This window comes from Pipistrellus kuhlii, unplaced genomic scaffold (genome assembly GCF_014108245.1).
Source record: "Pipistrellus kuhlii isolate mPipKuh1 unplaced genomic scaffold, mPipKuh1.p scaffold_m20_p_12, whole genome shotgun sequence".
Lineage (NCBI taxonomy): Eukaryota > Metazoa > Chordata > Mammalia > Chiroptera > Vespertilionidae > Pipistrellus > Pipistrellus kuhlii.
The window spans coordinates 52,123,545-52,148,389 of NW_023425427.1; the positions used below are offsets into that span (position 1 = coordinate 52,123,545).

The following is a 24,845-nucleotide window of genomic DNA, read 5'->3' on the forward strand; positions in this document are numbered from 1 at the left end:
TCCTGATTATTATTATAGTTTAATAATAATAGTGATTGTTTTCCCCCAAAGAGGCTCTTATCTAGAATACAGGGTTTTGGGGGGCCTCTCTGTGGCTCTGAGACTTCACTCAGCCCCTGGCACGGCCAGGTGTGAGAGCCGCAGTGGCCTCTTTCTTTAGAAAATGACCAAGTTGTCTGGTGGCAAAGAAAAGGCCTTTCTGTACTTTCTGACTTCCACTCAGCTACGTCCTACAACGGCCTTTCTGTTTCTGTAGAAGCAGAAACAGACGCTCACATCTGTCCATCAATGTTCCTGCTCCCTTAGCTCAGTGTCGTGGTTGGTCGGCAAACTGCTGCTCTTGAGCCACATGTGGCTCTTTGGCCCCTTGAGTGTGGCTCTTGCACAAAATACCACGGCCTGGGTGAGTCTATTTTGAAGAAGTGGCATTGGAAGAAGTTTAAGTTTAAAAAGTTTGGCTCTCCAAAGAAATTTCAATCGTTGTACTGTTGCTATTTGGCTCTGTTGACTAACGAGTTTGCCGACGACTGGCTCAGTGGAACCAGCACTGTGCGTGCTTAGGTGCGCTCTTCCTCCTGGGGGACCTGCGGGCCAGAGGAAGGCATTTCCCTCCACCTGAGCGTGTTGGTTCTACACTCGGTGGAAGCAGAAGCACGTTCTCTTCTCCTCACATGAGGTCAGAGTGGTTCCCCAGCATCCTTCCTTTCACGGCTCCATCCACTCTTGCCTTTGTCCTTGACATTTTCTAAAATTAGCTTTATCACTCTTCCCAGCATTTGAACCCCCTTGAGCTGTTTACACAACCTTTTCTACTTGAAGTGACTGTTGACTCGTGGCAGCCTTTACACAGCCCAGATGAGCCAGCTCACTCATGAGGTACTTCAGCTTTTTCCCACACCAGTTGCCCAACCAAATTCAGGACAACGTACTTCCTGTCCTCAAGAGCTTTCTAGAAAGCTGTTGTAATAAATAGGAAGAAAATTAGCACTTCTTTAGCCAATGATATGCCTCAATTATACCCAGAAAGTCTTGCCCTCTTCCAGAATTCTTGAGTGATGCAAAATAAATAAATAATAAATAAATAAATATAATTTAAAAATCGACCATGCATTCTCATAGCATTATAACAGATTTCAAGTTCAGAAACTCTAACGGTATACATGACATTCACGAACACCTCCTTTGCCAGATACAGGTACTGTACTGTATTAAACATGTCTTATTTTTTGTACTTGGGTTCTTTAACATCTAGGGTCTTACAGACCACAAAGGCCCCAGGGTTAGCCAATCCTAGGGATAGCAAATAACTCAGCCTCAAGCTATTTGCTCACTCATCAATCCCTATAAACAGAACCCACACCCCAACCTCCTCCTCTCTCTCCTCTTACACCCAGGTTCCTACTCCCCTGACCTCATCCCCGCCAAGGCCAGCTCCCAGAAAGCCAGGGTAACCCCTCGGCCCAGAGCCCACTGAAATGGTTCACACTGGTTCATCTTACATTTGCTTACCTGCCTTGCCCATTCCTTCCCAGGGAAACCACAGCACAGGCTGATGCCACCTTCTCCCTGCTCCTCCGGCCTCCACCAACCCGGCTGCTTCCCTGTGTAGCCCCCATGACACAAGGTGCCCAGTCTCTTGGGATCTGTGAGCATAACAAACTATCTTCGAAGAGTTTGACCTGCTGGCCTCACCATACATAAATAATAATAAAACCTTTGTTTTAGAAACATTTACACAAAGAGAAAGTAAGACAGGGCAGCACAAGATGACAGCCTGCCCTACGATTCTGGCCATTATCCGGATGCACAAGGATGAAGCATATCAGTTACATTTCACAAAGCTGCCACTTACTGTTCCAGGAGGAAAGCATGGTTGTACGATAAAGCAGTGCATTATTCTGGCTAAAAAAGCCCTTTGCAGAGCTGACTAGAAATATCCACGATGAGCATCGTGTTAAGATGCTACATGCCACGAAAGATGGTGTGTTGCCCAAGGCAACTGGGTCTAACGGTAACAGTAACTTGTGAAGAAAATGAACATTGGCCCCTAAATGATAGCAGCAAAGTTTTGTATCAAATGTTCTGGGTTCTAATCTGTTCTATTAAAACTTGTGTCCCAGCCCTAGCTGTTTTGGTTCAGTGGATAGAGCATTGGCCTGCAGACTGAAGGGTCCTGGGTTCGATTCCAGTCAAGGTCACATGCCCGGGTTATGGGCTGGATCCCCAATAGGGGAAGTGCAGGAGGCAGCCAATCAATGATTCTTTCTCATCATTGATGTTTCTATCTCTGTCTCCCTCTCCCTTCCTCATTGAAATCAATTAAACAAAACACACAAAAAATTGTGTCCCAGAGGATCTGTATGAAAAGCAAGGGTCCTGTGATGCTGTGCTCTCATCTGGCTTGCTTCTGTCCACCCCAGAGCAAAGGCTACTCAAGGCATTGACCTGACTTTGTCTGCCTCGCAGCTGCCACACAGCAGGTGCTCAGTATCTATTTACCGCCCGAAGAAATGCTTCTGATCATCTTTCAACAACAGTTAAGAGATGACATGAGAGAGCAAAGGTGTCCACTTAGGGGACTAAGTCATTTGGTGACGGGTGTTGGAGCTGAGAATGAAAGCTACTCCCTTTGGCCCAACCATTACCATCTCGTTATATCCTGCCACCTCTCCGAGAGGAATTTTAGGCCCTTGTTAGATGGCCATTGACATTTGGCATCTTCTGACCTTCAACCGACCTTGAACATTCTGCAATGCTTCCGCTAACAACGACCCAGTAGTGAGCATTGCCTGGGTCCGGATGTGCACCGTGACCGGCGGCTGAGCTCCCGGCGTGACTGGGTCACTGCAGGGGACACTCACCAGGGGCTCCAGCTCCTTGCGGTCGATGAGGTTCATCTCCGTGACGAAGTAATAGAAGTGCTTGTAGCAGGTGTTGACGTGGGCCTCCGCACCCATCACGATGACCCGGTCGAAGTGGTGGATGTAGACATGTACGAAGACCCGGAAGAGGCGGCACAGGATCTTCTTGCAGATCTGCAGGAAGTTCTTTGGGAACGGGACACCTGGAGGAGGCAAAAGAGAGAACAAAACCATGATGGGAGAGCTCCAGCAGCCCTGGGACCAGGCAGAGGCCGAGGGCATCCTGGGCCCGGGGCCCCAGGCCACCTGCAGAGGCGCAGCTGCCGGTCTAACGCTGCTGGAGACAAGCGTCAATGTCAGATGCCAACAACAACAGGAAGAGACCCCCCAGGAGGAGGGACGGGCCTGGTGTGTCTCTTTGGGTTCATCTTATTTCGGTGCAAATAAGTGGGCAGAAATACTTACTTTTACGTAGAAAGGTGCACTCTCTAGTACTGCCTTTTAATTTTTCCCCATTTTATAGAGCACAAGGAAGTTCATTTCCCAGCTCTACTATAAGCAAACTGGTAGGAAGAGGATGAGCTGCAGGGAGACTGGCACACCCTGACATGGGGTGCTAGGGAGTGGTGGAGACAGTGGTGGCCAGCTTGGGATTTTCCCAGATAATTCAATAATCTGGAGCTCTATGTGATTTGCTGCATTTTTAAAAAAAAGACACATTAGCCCTAACTGGTTTGGCTCAGTGGATAGAGCATCGGCCTGCGGACTAAAGGGTCTCGGGTTCGATTCCGGTCAGGGGCATATACCTTGAATGTGGGCACATCCCCAGTGGGTGTGTGCAGGAGGCAGCTGGTCGATGTTTCTCTCCCATCAATGTTTCTAACTCTCTATCCCTTTCCCTTCCTCTCTGTAAAAAACAAACAAACAAACAAAAAAAAAAACAAAAAAAAAAACCAGTAAAATATATTTTTAAAAAAAGACACATTAGCAATTAATCTAAAAGTTTAAAGAATATCACAGCTCAAAAAAGACATTTTTCTAAGACAGATATGCCTGCAGGTTACCAGCACACCAATTCCGATGGGAACTTTTCTGAGGCGGATAAAGGCAGCAAACTCCAGCAATACCTCGCATTATGTTCATTACCACCCCATCGCCTTGAGGAGGGTGAGAGAGGAGGGCTATGCTTTTCGTAACACAGACAGGGTGCGTGGTCAGACGAGGCACCCACAATCCCCTTCTGACGACAGCTACTCCCAAGTGGTCAGGCAGCAAATGGCAGATCCACAAGCCCCTTCCTCTCTCGTTCTCCCACAATGCTTAAGCTCCTGTCAGTCACACTGTCCTCGGTGATGACACGTTTTGGATTGCCGAGTGAAACAGACTGTGAATTCCCGCTCTGCTCCTTTCCCAGCTGTGTGACCTCCCTGACTTCAGCTTTTCTGGTTGTAGAACGCAGACGAATATTCCGATGGTTGGGAAGGTTAGAAGTGGTATTGGTGTGACTATGGCTTCCCGCCTGTCACAAGGGGCCATGAGGAGGCCTTCCTTGCATGGCTAGGAGGGTGTCAACCCCAGGGAAACCCTCCTCAGTGCCTAGAGCAGAGGGTGAGCTCACTATGTGGGAAAGACCCTTCTCTGTGCGAAGCCAGGCCTGCAGTATGCGGCTGCTGTTCTGAGGGAAGAGTCAGCTTATTGAGAAAGGTAGGCATGATGTCATGGCCACCTGGCCACAGAATGGCAGAGCTGAGCCCAGGGGCTACCCCTGGCCCCACCGAGCCTGGGGTCTGCTGTCTGTGCCTCCACAGGGTCCCTGTGGCAGCTGCCTGGTAAGGGACACTCTGTCACTGAGACAGGATCACCTGGGACTCCCAGGGCAAGAGGAGAGAGATGGCACGCGGCTGGCAGTTGGCAGAGGCAGGACCTGCCTCCCCGGGGCCTAGCACTGATAGCAGCTTTTCTTCAAAAACAAAGTGGCACCATATGAAATGGACCTGGGAGAGACTTGGGCACAGCTTGGCAGCTGACTGTCTGAGCAACAGATGCTGGCATTGAAGGGGGTTGGGAGGAGGTAAAGCTGAGGTTAAGGTGGTGGGCAGCCCCTCAAAGAGCTCAGGGGCTGTTTCCTCTGCTGGCGATGGGGGGAGGAGGCAGGAGACCCCTGCTGCAGGCTGGAAGGGGTCTGGTCCCCTCGAAGACAAGCCTGTTCCTGTCAGAAGAGGCTCCTGTAGCCACACAGCGCCAGTGCCAGGGGTTGGCATCTGTGACCGGCGCAGCCTGCCCGTGACACCGGCTTTACTCCTCCTGTGCCACAGACGAAGGGCACGGAGGCTCCGGTGCGCTGATGCACTCATTCCGGCAGCCTAGCTGGTGGCGGGGCTGGGATGTGGACCGAGTCAGCTTGCCTCTAAAACCACAAAGATCTGCTTACGTTTGGAGTGGGACTCGCTCTCTCTGCCAAGGATAGAGGCATCGTCCCATGGCTAAGCACAACGGGGCATCTGCAGGTTACTCTTCGGTGGCATGAAAATATTTTTTTAAAAAGAAAAGGGAGAAAAATGTCTACCCCTAGGGAGCCACAGAACCGAGTTGTGAAGGTCAGCTGACACACTCCGCGGTCCCCGAGGAGGAATGTGTTTTCTCATCCATGCCTTAAGACCACGGATCTGAGACGAAGAGCAAGAGCCAATATTTACTGAGCACTTACCATGTTCTAGGAACTGTACCGAGGCCTTTACCTGGATTACCTGACCGAATCCTTGAACAGCCCTCAAGGATAGATACTATTATGTTCCCATCTCACAGGTGAGGAAACATTCCTCTGACAAGCTCTTGGCTCTGCCCTCCAATCCACACCTGGTCTCTGGCCTACCCTTTGGCCTTGACCTGGGTTTGCTCTTCCTTTAGGCTATGACAGGGAAATTTCTTTTTTTAAATACTTTTTAAAAAATGTTTTTATTGATTTTTTTTTTTTTTTTTTTTTTTTTTTTTTTTTTTTTAGAGAGAAAGAAAGGGAGAGGGATAGATAGAAACATCAACGAGAGAGAAACATCATTCATCAGCTGCCTCCTGCATGTCTCCCATTAAGGATCAAGCCTGCAACCAGGGTATGTGCCCTGATGAAGAATTGAACCAGTGACCTCTTGGTTCATGGGTTGATGCTCAACCACTGAGCCACACAAGCTGGGCTGGGAATTATCTTAAAGTAGTTGAGAGGAGTTGGTTTTGAAGTTTGAAGACTTTAGCTTAAAATCCTAGCTCTACAACTTACTAGTTGTCTAGGCAAATTACACCATCACTCTCCTTCATCATGGAGAAAAACATCTCCTCTGAAGTCTTCTTACAATAGGAGGTGTAAGATGCCTGGCACTGAAGTGGGAACCTTGGGACTATGTCTTACTTCTGTTACTTCCCACCTGACCTCAGGCAGGTGGGACATCAGGCCCTGGACCTCTTTGCTCGGGCTGCTAAGTTGGGCCTGACTCTTTCACCCTAGTCTCCCTTACCGGTCATGAACTCTTCAAAAGTGAACGTTGCAAATGGCTCAAGTCAGGACACACTCAGCATGCACCACAGCCACCCCAGGCCAGCTCTGGAAGCTGAGAAGTCCCAGGCTGGGAGTCTCAGGGGCACTGGGTTTCACTGGGAGCCAGAGACAAAATCCCAGCTCACAGAGAATGCGGTTGAGAACAAGAAAGTTACGGGGCATTTGGGAAATTCACTCAATATTATTGATGGTTCAGGAAACAATTATATAGTTTGTATACCATCCTAACCCTTTTCTTCCTTTCTCCTCTGCCTTGCAGGTATTCAGGCATACATGTATGTGCATGTTTGTGTGTATGTATGTGCTTTTCAATAAACCTTTCTCAAAAGGTGGAAGACATCGCCCCTCGGGAGGCAGAGAACTGGATGGCTGCCCTTTGGTGGACCCTCTGTCAGTGGCCTCATGGTAGCAAGACAGCCCTGCGGGTCCACTCCCTTCCCCAACAGCTCCAGAAGGACCAGGTCACAAAGAATGGATTGACATGAGATGTTTTGTTTTTAAGATGCCAATAAGAAGTCTCCATAGCCACAGACAAGCAAACCCCAAGTGAGGCCTGGGATATGCAGGTCATTTAGTCCCAGTGACACCTGAGCATGGGCATTATTATTATTATTGTTGTTATTATCATGTAATGGAGTCTTAGCTCAGTTAAACTGTTGGCCCTGGCCCCACAGCGAAAAGGAGGTGAAGCAGGCATTTGGCCCTAAAACTCGGGTTCTTCCTTCCACATCTGTTCCTGCAGGCTCCATGGTGGCAAGGACCCCACTGCTGAGATGGCTGCTTTTCGACCTGCACTTTGTCCATTTGTTTGCTTTTTTAAACTTATTCGATTGATTTCAGAGAGGAAGGGAGAAGGAGAGAGAGATAGAAACAGCAGCAATGAGAGAGAATCACTGATCCTTCTGCATGCTCTGCCCTGGGGATCAAGCCTGCAACCCAGGCATGTACCCTGACCAGGAATCAAACTGTGACTTCCTGGTTTATAGGACAACACTCAACCACTGAGCCAGTGGGTTGTTTGTTTGCTTTAAGTGAAAATAGTCTAGCACAGTGGTCGCCAACCTTTGGGACCTCACGGATCACCAGTGGTCCTTGGACCATTGGTTGGCGACCGCTGGTTTGCAGGAGGAAGAATAAAAGGTTAGGGAATCGTTTCAAGTGGACACTGGGCTGGTTACAAATGGCAACCTGAACCTGAGGGCTGTGCAATGTCTGGGTCTGGGCCAAGGGCAGTCTATGTGGTCTACAGGACAGCCCTGACTTAGCCCCGGACCATAGCCCACCCCCTCCTCCTGTCAAGTACATAGATTCTTTCCTAGAGTGGACACTACACTCTTGGTATGCTTTAAAAATCACTCATCCTGAGAGATCCTTGGCTAAAAAATAGGATCCTGAGGTCAAATATATTAGCAAAAATGCTGCTTTCATAGAAGTTTGCAGTAACCTGAACACAGGAAAGGGTCTGAGAATTCCTGCAGCAATGGTCCTATTTAACTCTGGAACCTTCTTTGCTCATAATACACTGAGTGGCCAGATTACTATGATCTCTGAACACATAATAATCTGGCCACTCAGTGTGTATTCTATATAATAAAAGGCTTATATGCAAATTGTCCCCTCTACCAGGAGTTCGACCAGCAGGCAAGCCAGCCAACTGCCCATGTCCCCTTCCCCTGGTCAGGCTGGCTGGACCCCACCCATGCACTAATTCCTGCACGGGGCCTCTAAAATACACACACACACACACACACACACACACACACACACTGAGTAGCCAGATTATTATGCATTCAGAGATCATAATAATCTGGCCACTCTGTGTATCTGTTGATTTAAAACACAGCATCTGTAATGAGCCATTTCAAGTTTCCTTTCTGGCTCTACTCCATGTTAATAGAATAGCCATATGCTAATGGCTTCGTATCTCTGAACCTCAGTTTCCCCATCTCAGAAGAAACTGGGTGTCAGTGGTATCTGTAGCTCAGGAGGTGGTTGTGAAGATTACATACACCTATGAAAGGCTTCGCTAATGCCTTGCAGATAGTAGGCACTCTTTCGTGAGCTGTTAGTTTTAGTGTCCCACGGAGACCGAATGTTCTCTAAAACATAACGTTGGCATTAGATTCCTCCTGCATATTTATTTTCAGAATGGCAGTCTTGGTATCAATACATCAATTCTGAACTTGCAAAGAACTTAGAGCGCCAGGTACTCAGTGAGGCACGGGGTTACCGTCGGCCTTGTATTACTTTCTACAGGTTTCTCAAACTTACTAGTGTGCCTTGTATTATATTACATTCCCCGAACAAAGGAACCGTTTCTACTTCTTTTCTACCCTTAAAAGCCCCTGGCACAGGGCTAGGTAGGGAATACTCATCAATCAAAGTTGAATCATAAAGGAGCAGTGATCTTATTCAGTCAAGACGTGAATCCATCGTCTCCTATGAGGGGGAGGAAGAAAGGCGACAGCAGAGATGAGAGCCCGCTGCCAGGGCCCCGTGCGGTCCTGGCACGGCAGGCGGCGCTCGGCTTTTGGTGGGAAGGGAGGAGAGCTGTGGGACAAGAACGCTGTGATCCGGGTTGGGTGTGGGAGAGAGAATCTGCAACTCCCCTCTTTATCAGGAAAGCCTCCCTTCGTTGCCTTTTTTTCCAAAGGGTGATAGTTAATTTTCAGTCGCTGTGCTCAATTAGAAAGTTAATGCCAGACATTATTAACCAGCCGTCTTAATCGATTGCATGCTGGAAGAATGTGCGGTTAAACTTTGACTAGACTTACAATAACCCAGACAAGCCATCCGACACAATCCCAGGCGGATATCTACTGGTGACACGGAACACGGCCTTTGATTGGAAGGACTGAGGTGGTGGGCAAGTATGAGCGGATCTCCCAGCATCCCTTTCTCTATCCCACCCTCAGCCACACCCTAGGACTCTCAGGATCGAGCTGGGTAATGTCGCACTCCAAGAAGTGGGCTCCAAGGGAGAAAATGTGGTCAGAATGAATGTGCTCGAAGAGGTGACAGACATCAAAGATGGCCTTCGTTCAGGATGGCCTGGGTGGTGGGAGGGGCTTGGTCTTTGCACACGAGTCACTGACATAGAGTCGGTGAACCCAGAACAGGGTCAGTCTGAGCAAGAGGCCTGGGCAGAGGTCAGAATCCTAAACCGATCACTCCTATGCGGTTTTAGCAGGAGTTTGCTCAACAATGACACTCTAAGCAGGACTGCTGTTGGCAGGGCCATCGGGCCAAGGGGGAGGCCGACCAGAGAGCTGGGGGGAAGCTGGCCAAGAAGGTAAGCGTGCGGGGTCCGGAGTCCCTCTCGAAGGCCCGAGGAGGCAGCCCCATGGCTCTCCCTCTGGCGCTCAGCCGGGAAGCAGCATCGGAGAGAGAGACAGAGTTTATGAATGTGTCTAACCACAGCTCTCTGATCTCCCAGCCACAGGCAGTGTGGGAGCTAAATCAAGCATGGGATAGAATCATTTTTCTAGGGCCCCATGCCGATGTGCCTTTCATCTCAGACACAGTACATCACTTTTCTCCCAAACAAAATTTAATAAAAATTCCAGTAAATAGGAGGAGGAGCGAGGGACTGAGAGATAGATCGAGCTCGAGCGAGAGAGCGATGGGATGGTAGCGTAACGACTTCCCCGAAAGAACTCCTCCTCCTTCTCTCTCTCCTCTCTCTTCTCATCTTTTCATTTCTCCTTCTTTCTTCTTTCTTTCTTTCTTTCTTTCTTTCTTTCTTTCTTTCTTTCTTTCTTTCTTTCTTCCTTTCTCTTTCCCTCCTCTCATCCCCAGAGCCCTCAGATGCCTGTTCTGGGCACTCCTTGGGGCAAACAGGCTGTCTGTTGGCCTGTGTGCTTCTGCTGTCTTGGCAGGAAGGCCGCAGAAGGCAGACGTCCCTCAGAGGATGCAGAAATAAATGCTCTGGATGCGGGGCCTCCATCAGAAATAAAATAAAATAAAAGGCTCTGTTTCTGTAGCTGAGGCATGGGGACAGTGCCACTCAGCACAGCACCAGGCAGGGTGTCACCACTGCTCAGACCGTGGCTCTTCCCCGTGGAGCCCGGGGTGGGTGGGTAAGGGAGTGGGCAAGTGCAGCTGCCTTTCCCCGCGGGCCCACGCCTTCCGGAGAGTGGAGCTGGGGCCAATGTGATAAACGGGAACATCCTGTGAGCGGGGCAAGCCATTCCCACGTGACACGAGGCGAACCCGAAGGCCCTGGTCAAGCCTTTGGGGACCCCCGATGGTATGTCCGTTTACAACAACCCCAAATGCCCATATTTCTCCTTAAAGCTGTTCCTCCTGTCGGAGAGCGGCTGTGTCTTTGGAGTCCAGCACGTGTGAACCCCCACTCCAGGGCATACACATCTCTCCTTCTCAAGAATAAAAACAGCAGCCCGCCCACGTGGGAGAAGAAAACAGACCTCCCCAGGTGGCGTGGCTGAGCACATACCATTTCCTAAGTCCTCACAAAACAAAACGCGCTGCAACACTAGCTAAAATAAACAAACTAAAAAACACAACGGCTAGTAACACAGATCTGTGTCTGCAAACACACCTGCTTCTCTTCATCTTCCGCCCTGCCCCTCCACACAGCCCCCAGCCCCTCCACATGGCCCCCTGCCCCTTCACACAGCCCCCTGCCCCTCCACATGGCCCTCTGCCCCTCCACAGAACCTCCCTGCCCCTCCACCCAACCCCCTGCCCTTCCACAGAGCCCCCTGCCCCTCCACACAGCCCCTGCCCCTCCACACCCCCTGCCCCTCCACAAGCCCCCCCTGCCCCTCCACAAAGCCTCCTGCCCTTCTGCACGCCCCCCTGCCCCTCCACACAGCCTCCTGCCCCCTGCGAAGTGGGTATTTATCTGACGGAGCCGCGTGCTCTCGCTGGTTCCTGCCGGCAGATGGTTTGCGTTTATCTCTGGCGCTCCTCAAGAAAGCGTCTGTTCCCCGCGCCAAGGAAAACAAGCCCGTGGAGCAAGGCTTTGTTCCTCTGCCTGGAAAGGGCCCCCAAACAAGCGGACAGCTGCAAACGGTTAGAAATAAAGCGGCTACTACTCTATTCCCCGACTCCCTGCGCCCTGCCCCACCCCCCTGGGTCACCCGCTGGCCTATTATCAGAGGGTGGACCAAGAGAAAGAAAAATAGACTAGCATGTGATGATATGATGATATGTTCTCAACAGATCGTTAATTGCTTCCAACATGCGATATGCCGGGCAAGGGGAGTGCTGCGTCAGCCACCCAAAGGAGCGACTGTCAATACGGTGCGCCTGTGGTCCCACTTCTCTGCCGAGTCTGTTCCATTTGCAGTCCCATCTCCAGGACGGCTGCCTCCACACTCTGTTGTCATTGCATGGAGGTGCCCGTAAATCAAGAAAGACCCAAGAAGACCTGAGGAAGGTGCTCATTCACTATGGATGGGCAACAGAAGTCATAAAAACAAACGCTAGCTGTTTTAGACCTGCCCAGTTTGCTGAAGATCACAAATGGGCAACTGAGATGGAGGGAGCTGAGAGCATGATGTTAATGGACTTCACTGGTACTGGAAAGGGAGGCAGCAGGACCGGTACTGGGATCATGAGCCCCAGTCAGAATTAAAATACATAAATAAATAAATAAAAAGTATAGCCTTGACTGGTTTGGCTCAATGGATAGAGTGAGTGTTGGCCTTCGGACTGAAGGGTCCCAGGTTCGATTCCGGTCAAGGGCATGTATCTTGGTTTCAGGCACATCCCAGTAGGAGGTGTGTAGGAGGCAGCTGACTGATGTTTCTCTCTCATCCATGTTTCTACCTCTCTATCCCTCTCCCTTCCTCTCTGTAAAAAAATCAATAAAATATATCTTTAAAAAAGTATATATATATTGATTTCAGAGAGGAAGGGAGAGGGAGAGAGAGAGAAACATCAATGATGAGAGATAACCATTGATTGGCTGCCTCCTCCATGCACCCTACTGAGAATCGAGCCCACAACCCGGACATGTGCCATTGATTGGAATCGAACACCGGACCCTTCAGTCTGCATGCCTACGCTCTATCCTCTGGGCCAAACCAGCTAGGGCCCAGTCAGAATTTGAAAATGACTCAGCCTCTTTGTCGTGGATGATATATAGTGAGTATATTAACAGACAAAACTTTTCTTTATTCACCAGGGAAATATTCCTTCCATTATCTGAAGGGCAATGAACACCAAGTTTTGTCTGAATAGTTTCTGATCTATGAACTTCCCCCAACCCACTGCCACTTCCCCAGCTCAGCTATCACCTCCTGCCTGGTTGGCTGCAGTTCCCCCATAACCAAGTTCCCTTCCTCTACTCCGGGATCTCTCCCATCTCCACCTGGCAGGACACCCAACCAGGACATTTGTTTTTCTGCATAAAATTCGAAAGCAGCTTCCTACTGCTTCAAGGGGAAATCAGGGCTATTTAACCAGGCAGGCATGACCCTCTCTGGTTTCATACATGTGTGTCTCCATCATCACCTCTTTACATCCTCCCAATTTACATATAATACTCCAGCCCTCCTAGAGCTAGGCTCCTCTGGCTGGCTCACTCTGGGTCAGGGTAGAGCTAACTTCACAGACTATGCTGTGTACAGCAGCCCCTGCTTACCCACGGGATTCATTCCAAGGCGCCCAGCGGATGCCTAAAACCTCAAATGGTACCAAACCCTGCATATTCTAGTTTTTCTCTATTCATACAAACTTATAACAAAGTTTAATTTATAAGGCACAGGAAGAGATGAACAAAAAAATAGCCACTAATAAAATAAACAATAGAACAATCTACTGCAATACGAGTTCTGTAAACGTGGCCCCTCTCTCTCTGACAACTGGTCTGATACCTGAGATGCCTACTAAGTGACTGCCAGGCGAGGAGCACACAGTGTGGCTTTGCTGAGTGAATCAGAGTGGGACAGAGTGGACAACATGGGGATGCCATCATCCCACCCAGAGTGATGCACAAATTAAAACTCATGAATTAAGGGATTTTCCTTTTCATATTTTCCTGCCTTAGTTGGCCACAGGTAACTAAGAAGGTGGAGAGGGAACTGCCAAAAGGGGGACTACTGTACCTGTAAGTTATCTACTTGAATGAATGGACTCACGTATTCAAAAGCCTTCGAGGGTCACAAGGGAACATAAACGAGTCCAGTGAGTGGTGTGATACAATGGGGAGTGGTGCGGCCTAGAGAGTGCTCCATGCTGGAGAAGAGAGGAGCCACTAAGCCTTCTTGGGTTGTTCTCAGCAGGGATATGGGCCCAAGATTGCTGGACCTTCTAGCCTCTTGAGAGAGTTCGGAAGTCTATTCTAATGTGAAATTTCGTCCTTGTTAAAATGTTGGTATTTCAAAAACATTAAGCAAACATTTTAAAACATTCTATTTATTAACATTATTTATTTTCATGCACAGTTAACTCAGCCTAGAAAAGTTGATGCTCCATAAGATGACTGCTTAATTTTTTAAAATGTCAATGTAAATAAAAAAAAAAAAAAAAGTCACCCAGGTAGCCATGAGCATATGCAGCACCCAGATCTTAGTTTCTAGCACATTCTTCAACCAAGGACATCATGGATCCTGGGAGAAGAAGCGGGGGCGGGGGTGATGGCAGGACGTGCACAGGACAGCCTGAAACACCCTGCAGTGGGGGAACAGAGGGGTGAGTTTCCCCGCCTGTCCTTGGCTGTGGGGTTCGCTGGGATCTTGCTTCCAAAGAGCACAGCATGGAAAGGGAGGCAGGAAGAAGAGCGTGGAGAAGCCTGGTGACCACTCCGCTGACCAGGTGATCGGGGTCAGCGACATCAGTGAGCAGTCATATTCATAGCCTTGGCATACATTTGATATCATGTGATGGGAAAGTGGCCATCTTCCCAGAAACCATGAGAAAAACATGAAACAAACCCAAATTGAGGGACAGTTTACAAAATATCTGACAAGCATAGCCCAAAATTGTCAAAGTCATCAGAAACTAGGGAAGGTCGAGAAAAAGTCATTCATAGCTCAGAGAAGCCCTGAGTGACAACTAAATGTAATATGTAATATGGCATCCCGGATGGAATTCAGGATAGAAAAGGGATACTGGGGGAATGTGGTGAAATCTGAACACAGTGTGGAGTTCAGTTAATAGTAATGTACTGAGGTTAGTTACTTAGTCATGAGTAATCCAATATAATAAAGAGATAATATGTAAATTATCTCACCATCACACCCTCACAAGATGGCTGCCTATGACCAGGCCCACAGGGGGGGTTAGTGAGGGACAACTAAAAGACTGAACAAGCAGGCTGCCTGGGGCGACTAGGCTGGCGGGGGGTTAGTATGGGACGACCAAATGACTGAAGAAGCAGGTTGTGTGGGTTGACCATGCCAGCAGGGGGGCCATGAGGAGTGACCAGGCTGGCAGTTGGGGGTGACCAGGTCGGCTGGGAGCAGTTAGGAGCGATCAGACTGGCAGGGAGGGGGCAGTTTGGGGCAACCTGGCTGGCAGTGGGGAGGCAGTTAGGGGCGACCAGGCTGGCAGGAGGGGTAGTTAGGAGCAACCAGGCATGCAGGCAGATGAGTGATTAAAAGCCAACAGCCCAGGATTGTGAGAGGGACATCCGACTGCCAGGATTGGGCCCAAACCGGCAGTCAGATATCCCCCAAGGGGTCCCGGATTGAAGCGGGTGTAGGCTGGGCCGAGGGGACCCCCTCCCCCATGCACCAATTTCATGCACTGGGCCTCTAGTATTATAAATGTAAGTATGAATGTGATAGAAGATGTTGGGAACTGGGTATGGGAACTCTCTGTATTATCTTTTCAACTTTTGGGTAAATCTAAAACTATTCTAAATAAAAAGTCTATTTATATTAGAAATAACCACTCTCTGGGCCAAAACTATTTGACCGGGCCCAGAGGCCATGGTTTATGCCCTTTGGCTTATGCTCTGACATTTCTGTATTTGCTGATGGAATGTTCTGATCAGGACTGGCTACATCGTTTGGAGAGCCCCTTGTTCAACAATTACTACTAAGAATCTCATGACAGTGACAGTGGAGTACGAACCAGGCACAGGGCTCTTCTGAGGGCACATCCCTGTGACCCTGCAGGCTCCACACCGGGGGAGCCGCGGTCTCTGATAGGCAGCACGGTCTGGTCAGAGTTGTCCAGCATGGAGTACCCTCCCCAGATAAAGCTCCCACTGTTCTGTTTACTTGTTCATTCACCAATTTAAATAACCAGCAAACATATTTGTTTTGGAACGTGCTAGACAGGAGAGATTCAGCCATAAGCAAAGGAGTTAAACTGGCCTGATACAGCATAAGGTCACCTCACGTGGAAGTGAACGTGAGCACTGAAAGTTGGCCCTAGGACCCCCGCCAGATACTGACATCCCTGAGGTTCATCCCCTCACTCTCTATTTTCTCCTTTCCTCCCATCTCAACATGTTGCACTTTCCTTCATAGTAGGTTTGTGTTTTCTTTTTGTTTGTTTCTTTTGTTTTGTTTTTTAGAGAATATTCACATTTCCCTTAATCTTGAAATAAAACGAGTGGCCCTGCTTACCCTGCAGTTGGTACTCCCTGGCCTACCACTGCGGCCCCGCAGTGGGAATGCCTCAGCTGGGGAGGCAGACATTGGACTTAAACTAAAGCTGTAAACAGCAATTAGGAGTCTTCCTTTGCATTTAGCAGAAGTTCTCAACCCTGGCCACACATTAGAATTCTCTGGGGAGTATAAAAACAAAAGCCCGCCATGTCCCACACTAGAGGAACTGAATCTGAAATTCTCCCAATGATTCTAATGTGCGGCCCTGGGTGGGGGCAGTGGTCTAAGCAGTGACTCTTAAGTGCAGTCCCCAGACCAGTGGTGCCTGCCTGTTGGGAACTTAGTAGAAATGAAAACCCCCAACCCCCAGCCTATCGGCACTGACCCTCAGAGCAGTGGATTCTGGGACTAGGGCCCAGCAGTCTGTGCTTAACCTGCCTTCCAGATAATCCTGATCTGTGCTAACGTCAAAAACACTGGCCTAAAATATTCCTTTGTGCCTAATCCTGGCTCAAGGATTAGCCTGCTTAACCAAGCAGGGAGGCTGGTTGAAGATTCACAGAATCTGGCATCAGACAGAGTCAAGTTTAAGACTCTTGTCTGCCACTGAATTAGCCTCTCTGAGGCTGGTTTCGCCAGCAGGATGTGGGGCTGACATGAATAGTACCTAACCCCATTGGGTTGTTATGAGGATTAAGTGGGGGGAAAATAACAAAACGTATTTACAGACATAGGCAGAGCTTGATAAATATTTGCGGTTATCATTATCTAACAGAGATACCGTTATTATTGGTCAGATCAGGCAGGAAGCCAGGACAAGAGGAAAAAGCCAACTGGGCTGGGGGCGTGAACATCCAGAACAGATGTTTGCTCCCTGTCTCTGCCCTCGTGCAGGCTTGGATGGAGATTCCACCTGCTGCTGGCATGAACAGACGCGTCTTCCAGGATGGGAAAATAAATCATTCTCCCAGGAGCTGTCTTCAAACTGAGGAAGTGTTAGGGGCAGAAGTAGAATAGTGGAGACTAGCTATAGTTACAAGAAATACTGATCATGCTCTGTTAACCGGGATTGTGTTGCTCTGATTAAAGAAGGCACATTCTCACCTGACTGGGAGCTGTGCCTGCGAGTTAACCTGGAAATGGGGTCCATCCTCCCTATCCGAGAACCACCTGTTATCATGGAAAGATCAACAACCTTGTTGCCGCCCTTTTGCAACACTCCCCTTCACCACCCCTGCCAGCCTGCATCGCCTGTAATCTGTAACCTTGATACCCATTCTTATTCCTTTCGCCTACTTCCCCATGCAATCGTAGTCCTTCTGCCCCATATAAACAGCTGCTTTATGGGGGATTGCAGAGCAGATTTTCATGGACAACCTGCTAGCCAGAACCCAAGTACTGAGGTTGCTGAACCCAGGTCCAGTCTGACCCCATGGCTCTCCCAGCCGGCAGGCATGATGGATATAAACTGTCCCTGCTTAATTAATTGGCTCAAGTAGTAACAGGCAGCCTGGACCCACTGGTTGTTCGGTTTCAGAAGTGCTGCAAATATGACTAGAGACAGGGGCTTGGTCATCTGGATCTGAAAACTGCCCGGGGTGGGAGGGGGGCGCAGGGAGGGGGACCCTGCTGACCCTGAGACTACAAACAGGAGCCACAGAGGCAGCAGATGCTTGTTGGAACACGGATTGCTGGGCTGCATGCTTGGGGGTGAGGGGTCCGAGGTTTGCACTTCTAATAAGGGCCCAGGTGATGCTGGCACAGCTGGCCCAACCACACCTTCTACGCTAAACTGGAACTTCATGAAACACTGAACTGTGGCCTATAAAAGTCCTAGAAAGGAAGCAACGTTCTCCCCGATGCACACATTTCCTCTGTAAAATTTAAATTCCGTATTTGCCTTAGAACAGGACTGGCCAACTTTACATAGGTGCTGATGGCCACCTTTTCATTTGAACTCCCGGGCCTGTGCAGTGTGTGTGTGTGTGGGGGGTGTGTGTGTGTAGGGTGGGGGATGGGAAGGAGGCTGCGGCCCTCCATCTGCTCTCCCAGGTGGCGATGGCCGGTGAGAAATCACTCCCAATTGCACTGCCTCCTTCTGTGGCGGCAGTGAGACATGAGCAGAGCCAGAACTGGGGGCCAGAACTGGAGGTCACCAGGTGCAAAGCCAGGTGCCTAGCAAAAGACAGCTGCAGGGTGGGACTGGCCCCCAGGGTGAACTTTCCTCCTCCAGCACATCACTGGTCACGAAGCTTGGACACCTTTCCCTTTCCTCCTAGAGATAACACTAGGCCTTGGTTGTATTTCAGCTCCAACCCCCCAAATCAGCAAAACCAGATCAGCGACCCCATGGCTGCATGAGACAATGACCCCCTGTCCTGGTGTTGACCAATCAATCAGTGGAGACCTAGACCCTAAAAGGGCACACCTGAAAAGTTGCTAAATATCCTATTAAATCTTCCCCTGGGAAGTCTTCACCCTTAAAACCCTTAGGATGGAGGATCTCGAAATCTCTCCTTCCCGGGAGCAGCCCACACCTGTCCCTTTCCCTCCCTCCTCTTTCCTTCTCCCCTGCAGGCAAGTTACCTTTACCTTCCTCACTCCCAAGCCCCAAGGGTCCTTCCTTGGCCTCTCTAACTTGTTTCCTAAGCCCATTTCTCCTAGGAATTACTTTTTCTACCTCTGTGATTTACCCAGTAAATGTTCCCTGATAGTTTGGGTCTCGGCTCTGAATTCTTTCCTAGCCAGAACCCAAGAACAGAGGTTGCTGTACCCAGGTCCAGTCTGACCCCATGGATCTAACACCCGGTGTGTTCCCACCGCCTACAACACCTCCAAGAAGCGGATCCCTATCTGTCACTTAGGGTATACTGTTTGTGTACAGTGTCATCGAATCCTTCCTGCAACTCTAGGAGGTAGTTATTATGGCAAAGTCCTCCCTTAACATTGTGGATGGGTTCCTGGAATCTGCGACTTTAAAGGAAACTACATATAAGGAAACCTGGATACCCTGGCTTACCATAGGATAACGGACATACGGAAGTATGCTGTGAGAACGGAACTCTCGTTTACATCAGTGTCTATGGTGAGCCTGGTGGAAGGTGCGGTTTCTAAGAACCCATAACCAGCATTGGTGAGGACTTACTGTGCGTGTGTCTGGACGTTACAGATGAAGGAACTGAAACTCAGAGAGACACGCTCTCTGGAGACACATGGTAATAAGGACCTTCAGAAATCAGATCTTGAAACCTCTGCATTTCCCTTTCTGACCCATACAGTGGGAGAAGAGTTCTTGGTTCAAGACTAAAAGTGCCATGTGCATGGTTGGGTATGAAATAGGCACTGGTGCTATCGGGGTCTGACTGCGCCTGGGTCTGCGCCTAAGCCTGAGCGAGGTGGGCTGCGGTTATGGCATCTGGGCATGGGTGACAGGACCACAGCCCATATTCCTCCACAGCTTGCCCCCCGGTGAGCTCTGGTCTTAGCACCTGGCAGACTGAGCAGGAGGGGCAGGAGGCCCTGACTCCATCCAGGTCTTTGCTTGTCACCCTCAAGGATGTGGCCTTGACATCTACCCTTAGTCCCCGGCCCCGAGGGATACCGCCAGGGCCTGGTCCCCGAAGCCTCAGAACCGGGCCAGCTTAAATGAATGACGAGGGGATTAGGTGTGCCAGGGCCTGCTCTCCTCTCACCTGCTGGCTCACTCACTGGCTTTCTGGCCCTTGCAGCCCGATGCATTCCCTGACCCAGAACCCCAGTAGGGATCACATGCATCTTTGTGTTATATGACAGAGCAGGGGTGGAGCCTGGGTATGTGACTCCAGTGACCAGGGAAAAAGGAGGTCTTATCATGGAGGGAGGCCAGGAGAGGCCTGGGAAGACAGGGCTCCAATTCTGAGAGGCTGTCATTTGGAGGATGAAAATAGCAAGCCTCTGCCCAGGCCCAGAGCTCACAAGCATGCCATGGGATCCTAGCCCATTTCTCTCTGATATGAGCTTGTCCTCTTTCCTCTCTCTGTTTTGCCTCCTTTTAGCCAGAGGCAGCCCCTGCCTTCCTAGGCCCAGGCTCCTGCTGTCAGAGTGTCCAAAGTGGGGGAAACTGTCTCAGGAGGTAGTGAGTTCCTCACACAAGGAGGTGTCCGGGCAGAGGCCACTTGCTAGTGTTGTGTGAGAGGGCATCCAAGCAAGAGAGGTGGTTCCACCGCTGGCTGACATTACAACCCCCTGCATTATACGTTAACGGGACAGATTCCCAGGCCTTGCTTCTAATTCCCTGGGGAGGTTTTGCTCTGGGCCAGGACCAGCACACTACCTCCCTAATCCTCACAATGACCTCTCCAGGCAGGTGCCACTGTGGTTCCCATTTCACAGATGAGGGATGCGGCACAGGAGGATTAGTTCCCTGCCCCAGGGCACACCACCAGGACTTCCAGGAGCCAGCCTCTGAGCCCAGGCGCTGTTGTGGATCCTCACTCCCAGCCATGAAGCAGGTGAAGGCACCACCAGATGAGACCTGACCCAAGGCAGGTTCTGAATAAAAGCTACCAGCAGTTCCTCTCCCAAATAACACAAACCGCACAGCACAGGGAGCACCAAGCGAGGGAAACAGGCAGACCTCGAAGTGAGGGTAAGAACTGAACAGCCGTAGAGCTCTCAGCTAAAAGCCATCTCTTCGGTCCAAATAAAATAGTTGGGGTTTTTAAAATTCAAACTTTTCAGTATGGCATGAAGCGCACCCTGGGAATTCCTCCTGCCATTTCTTCATTTTAAAACAAAACAAAACTTGCTCCTTAAAAATGGACTGTTCAAATACAACGGCATTGAATATATTGACTCAGTGGTTAAAACATTAACCCCAGTGAAACTCCTGATATGCTAATTCAACAGAACCACCCAAGCTTTTCTGGGAAAAGCTAGGTCACCCCTGTACCTTGCAAGGTGTGTCCAAATCTTCACCCACAGAGCCTTTCTCAGCCAAATATGTTCTTACTGAGCAGCTCTCAAAGTCTTAGGAGGACCGAGTACAGAAAAAGAGATCTCTGTACTGAGGGCTGAAATACCTGGGCACTTTTCCTGCTGAGCTATCCCCTCATTAAAGTTGGGGTCGCCCTAACTGGTTTGACTCAGTGGATAGCACATCGGCCTGCGAACTCAAGGGTCCCAGGTTCGATTCCAGTCAAAGGCATGTGTCTTGGTTGCGGGCACATCCCCAGTGAGGGGTGTACAGGAGGCAGCTGATTGATGTTTCTCTCTCATCAATGTTTCTAACTCTCTATCCCTCTCCCTTCCTCTCTGTAAAATAAAGAAAGAAAGAAAGAAAGAAAGAAAGAAAGAAAGAAAGAAAGAAAGAAAACCAATAAAATATATATATATTTTAAAATAATAAAGTTGGGAGGCAAAGTGGGAGAGGCAGAGGAGGTCCTGCCCCCAGCACTGCCAATCACCCTTGTTCTTGCATAGAGCTTTGAATAGGGTTGTGGGGTGCTGTTCTTGCTATTTAGTGGTCCCCTCTCTCTCTCAAATTTGCTAGCCCCTTGTGAAACTGGTTAAAACAGAGAGAGCTGAATGGGATTGACCAGTCAGAGAGGCTGCGTTTTTGTGCTGCCTACGGAAGCTCAGTGTAACCTGGGAGAGGGAAGAAGCAGAGCCAGTGTCTCCTGTAGACTCCAAAATCCCTGGGGGATGCCAATTCATGACCTCATGACCTCTCTCCCATGCCCTGACTCCCTCTACGCACCCAGAAGCTGGAAAGTATGTACATTGTTCAGAAGATCAAAGCCTACCGTTCCCCAACCCTTCCCTCCCCCCATGCTCATGCCTTGGGGCTGAGAAAACCACCTAATAAGTCAAGCACATGGGCATGCCTTCATGCTGACTCATTCAAATGGCTCCGCAGCTCCTACCTGGGCTGAGAAACGATCAGATCAAGAATTCATTGGACCTTGCCCTCCCAGACACAATAACAACGTGATTAAGTGTGAATTTGTAGAGGTAGCTGGTTCTCCAGGTGCCAGGAGACGGGATGCTCAGGGGCCAGTCCCAGGCTATTCACCCAGAACGGAGCCGGCAGGCACTGCTTCCTGCAGTTCCAGGGGCTGGAATCACCGGCACCCTCAACCCTATTCAAAGCTCTACAGCAACATCATGGACTTGCAGGGCTTGGTGCTATGTGGTCTTTATGTGTTAAACATACATACAATTAAATAAAAACTTATTAAGCAAGAAGATACAGGGGGAGGAAAGGATCCTATATAATAAGAGATAATATGCAAATTGACCATCACTCTAACACATAAGATGGCCACCCCCATGTGGTCAAATATGGCTGCTGCCATGTGGACACAAAATGGCCACCACCAGATGGCTGGCAGGGATGGCAGTTAATGGAGGAAAATTAGGGGTGACCAGGCCTGCAGGGGAGGACATTTGGGGGGGGGGGGACCCAGGCCTGAAAGGGAAGGCAGTTGGGGGGGGGGGCAGGCTGGCAGGGGAGGGCAATTAGGGATGACCAGGCCAGTAGGGAAGGGCAGTAAGGGGCAATCGGGCCAGCAGGTGAGCAGTTAGGTATTGATCAGGCTGGCAGGCAGAAGCTGTTAGGGGCAATCAGGCAGGTGAACCGTTGGGAGCCAGCAATTCTGGATTGTGAGAGGGATCCCAGATTGGAGAGGGTGTAGGCTGGGCTTAGGGACATGCACGAATTTTGTGCCCTGGGCCTCTAGTACAGTGAATAAAATACTAAGCAATAACAGATGAACAGAGGGAACCGAGGTGAGAGAGAAGAAAATGCTCATTGGGATGGATACACCAACTGCATGCTAGGCTCTATTCAGGTACTTCCCAGAAAGACAGGAAGGTGAAGGAGAAGGGAGTGGATCTGGGATCAGCCTGCCGAGCTTACATCCTGGTACACGGTCATTTGGACGAGTTACGTGACTGCTCTGTGCCGCCACCTGAGCTCATAACAGAACCTCACTCACAGGACATCAGGAGGATAAAACAATTTTCTATGTGTTGGCTCTCACAACAGAGCTCAGTACACAGGAAGTGGCCAGTGGAGGAAGTGCCACTATTCACGGGGTTTCTCGCTTAACCTCTCTGATTCACTTTTATCTTTATGAGGTGGGTAGGGCCCAAGCTTTCTCGCTGGAGAAACCAGGTCACAAGGGGCAGTAAGTGGAGGTATGGGAGTAGTTCAACCTCAGGCTCAAATGATTCCAAGACCGCAGGGACCCGTGAGGGTTACAGGAGAGAGGCCCAGACGCTGGTCAAAGGGACTGACAGAGGGCTGTGGGAGGCGGCTCCTGACTCAAGTCTAGAAGGGCGAGCAGGTTGTTTAGTGTGGATGTGAGTGTGGAAGCAGAGTATTTTCCTTCCAAAGTAGAACAGAACAACTCTATGGAACTGTGAGCTGTGCCTTTAAAGAAGGCCTGGGAAGTAAGTACACCGACCAGGTACGCAGCCTGCTCAGTGCGAGGTGGCTGCTTTCTCCTCTGTGATTTATCCAGTATTCCACCCGGCACCGGGGGCCTCTCACACACACTGCGATCCCCTTACTCACTCTCTCTCTGTGCCACGGAGAGGTTACTGTCACAGGTATTGCCTAGTATGCCCTAGAGTTGGCTCCCATGTGGCTAGATGTTACTTAAAAAAATTTTAAGGACATCAGAATCAAGTAGAATGCTGTTTATTCTAGCCCTTTCCACGAAATGTCCTAGTGTGTCTAATAATAAAAAAGGTGGCGAGGAATTCTACAGTAAAGAAAGCAGTGTACTTTCAATGCAATGTTTTCTAAACCTACTTGGTCACAGAGCCTTTTCTATATAAATAGAAACTTGGGGGAATGTTGAAGTTTCCGGATCCAATTTGCCTTCCCTCTGAGCGAGGGATGACTGCTTTGCAGGTGAGGAAACAGAAGCCACCTCGAGATGCCCAACTCTGCCGCCAAAATAAGACTCTCCATTCCCAAAACCCTGCGCTGGAACAGCCACCAGGACTGTCTTTTGCTTTTCATTTAAAAAATATATATATCTTTTATTGATTTTTTACAGAGAGGAAGGGAGAGGGATAAAGAGTTAGAAACATCGATGAGAGAGAAACACCGATCAGCTGCCTCCTGCATACCCCCTACTGGGGATGTGTCCGCAACCAAGGTACATGTCCCCGACTGGAATCGAACCTGGGACCCTTGAGTCTGCAGGTGGATGCTCTAGCCATTGTGCCAAACCAGTCAGGGCTGCTTTCCATTTTTAAAACTTGTAGGCAAAACGAAGGATTAGTAGAATTTAGTGACTTGGCTCAAATCAAAGAGCTGCCTAGCAGAGGACAGGTGCTGGGCCTAAGTTTTCTAACTTTAAAGTCTGTAACAAGCTGGGACTCCCTATCACGAACGGTGTGAGTGCACACCTGCCTGACTCGAGAAAGGGCCAGCGCCGACCTCCGACGGCATTTAGGCTCCACTCATCTTGCCAGCTGGCTGGCGCACACCTCACTGGACCCATGAAAACAAAGCTGGTCACTTGGCAAATAAATGCATTCTCATTAACCCCCTCATGGGGCAGCAGCTCCTACTCTTCCAAAGGAAACAATGGTGGAGGCCAACGCGCATCAGGGCTGGACACACCTGCAGCAACGCTCCCTCCATCAACACTTCCCTCCAGCATTGCCCTGAGGCCTGCCAAGGGCCTGAGCAGCCTCCCCCAGCCCCCCGCCCCCCGCTGATCTGTCTTCCTGGCCACATGGTGAGTGCCAGCCTGTGCCTGGGAAGGGGAGCTTGGGTGAAGGAGAGAATGTGAGCCTGGTCCTGGGCCAGCAGCGTCCAGCCTCCAGTCCCCCCTCCAGGAACCCAGATCACCTCAGGGGAAGCGGGATGAGCATCTGGACACCGCCAAGGGGCAGAGGCAGGCGTCT

The 24,845-nt window shown here is 49.8% G+C and overlaps 1 protein-coding gene across 1 annotated transcript in view; it reads right to left on the bottom strand.

Annotated features, from left to right (window-relative positions):
- The window catches only part of MOB3B (MOB kinase activator 3B), a 114,578-nt gene that overhangs the window by 30,144 nt on the left and 59,589 nt on the right, over window positions 1-24,845 (bottom strand). The window contains exon 3 of the mRNA XM_036434223.2: window positions 2,862-3,064. Within this exon, the coding sequence (XP_036290116.1) occupies window positions 2,862-3,064 (203 nt within the window). The remainder of the gene's footprint in view (window positions 1-2,861; window positions 3,065-24,845) is intronic.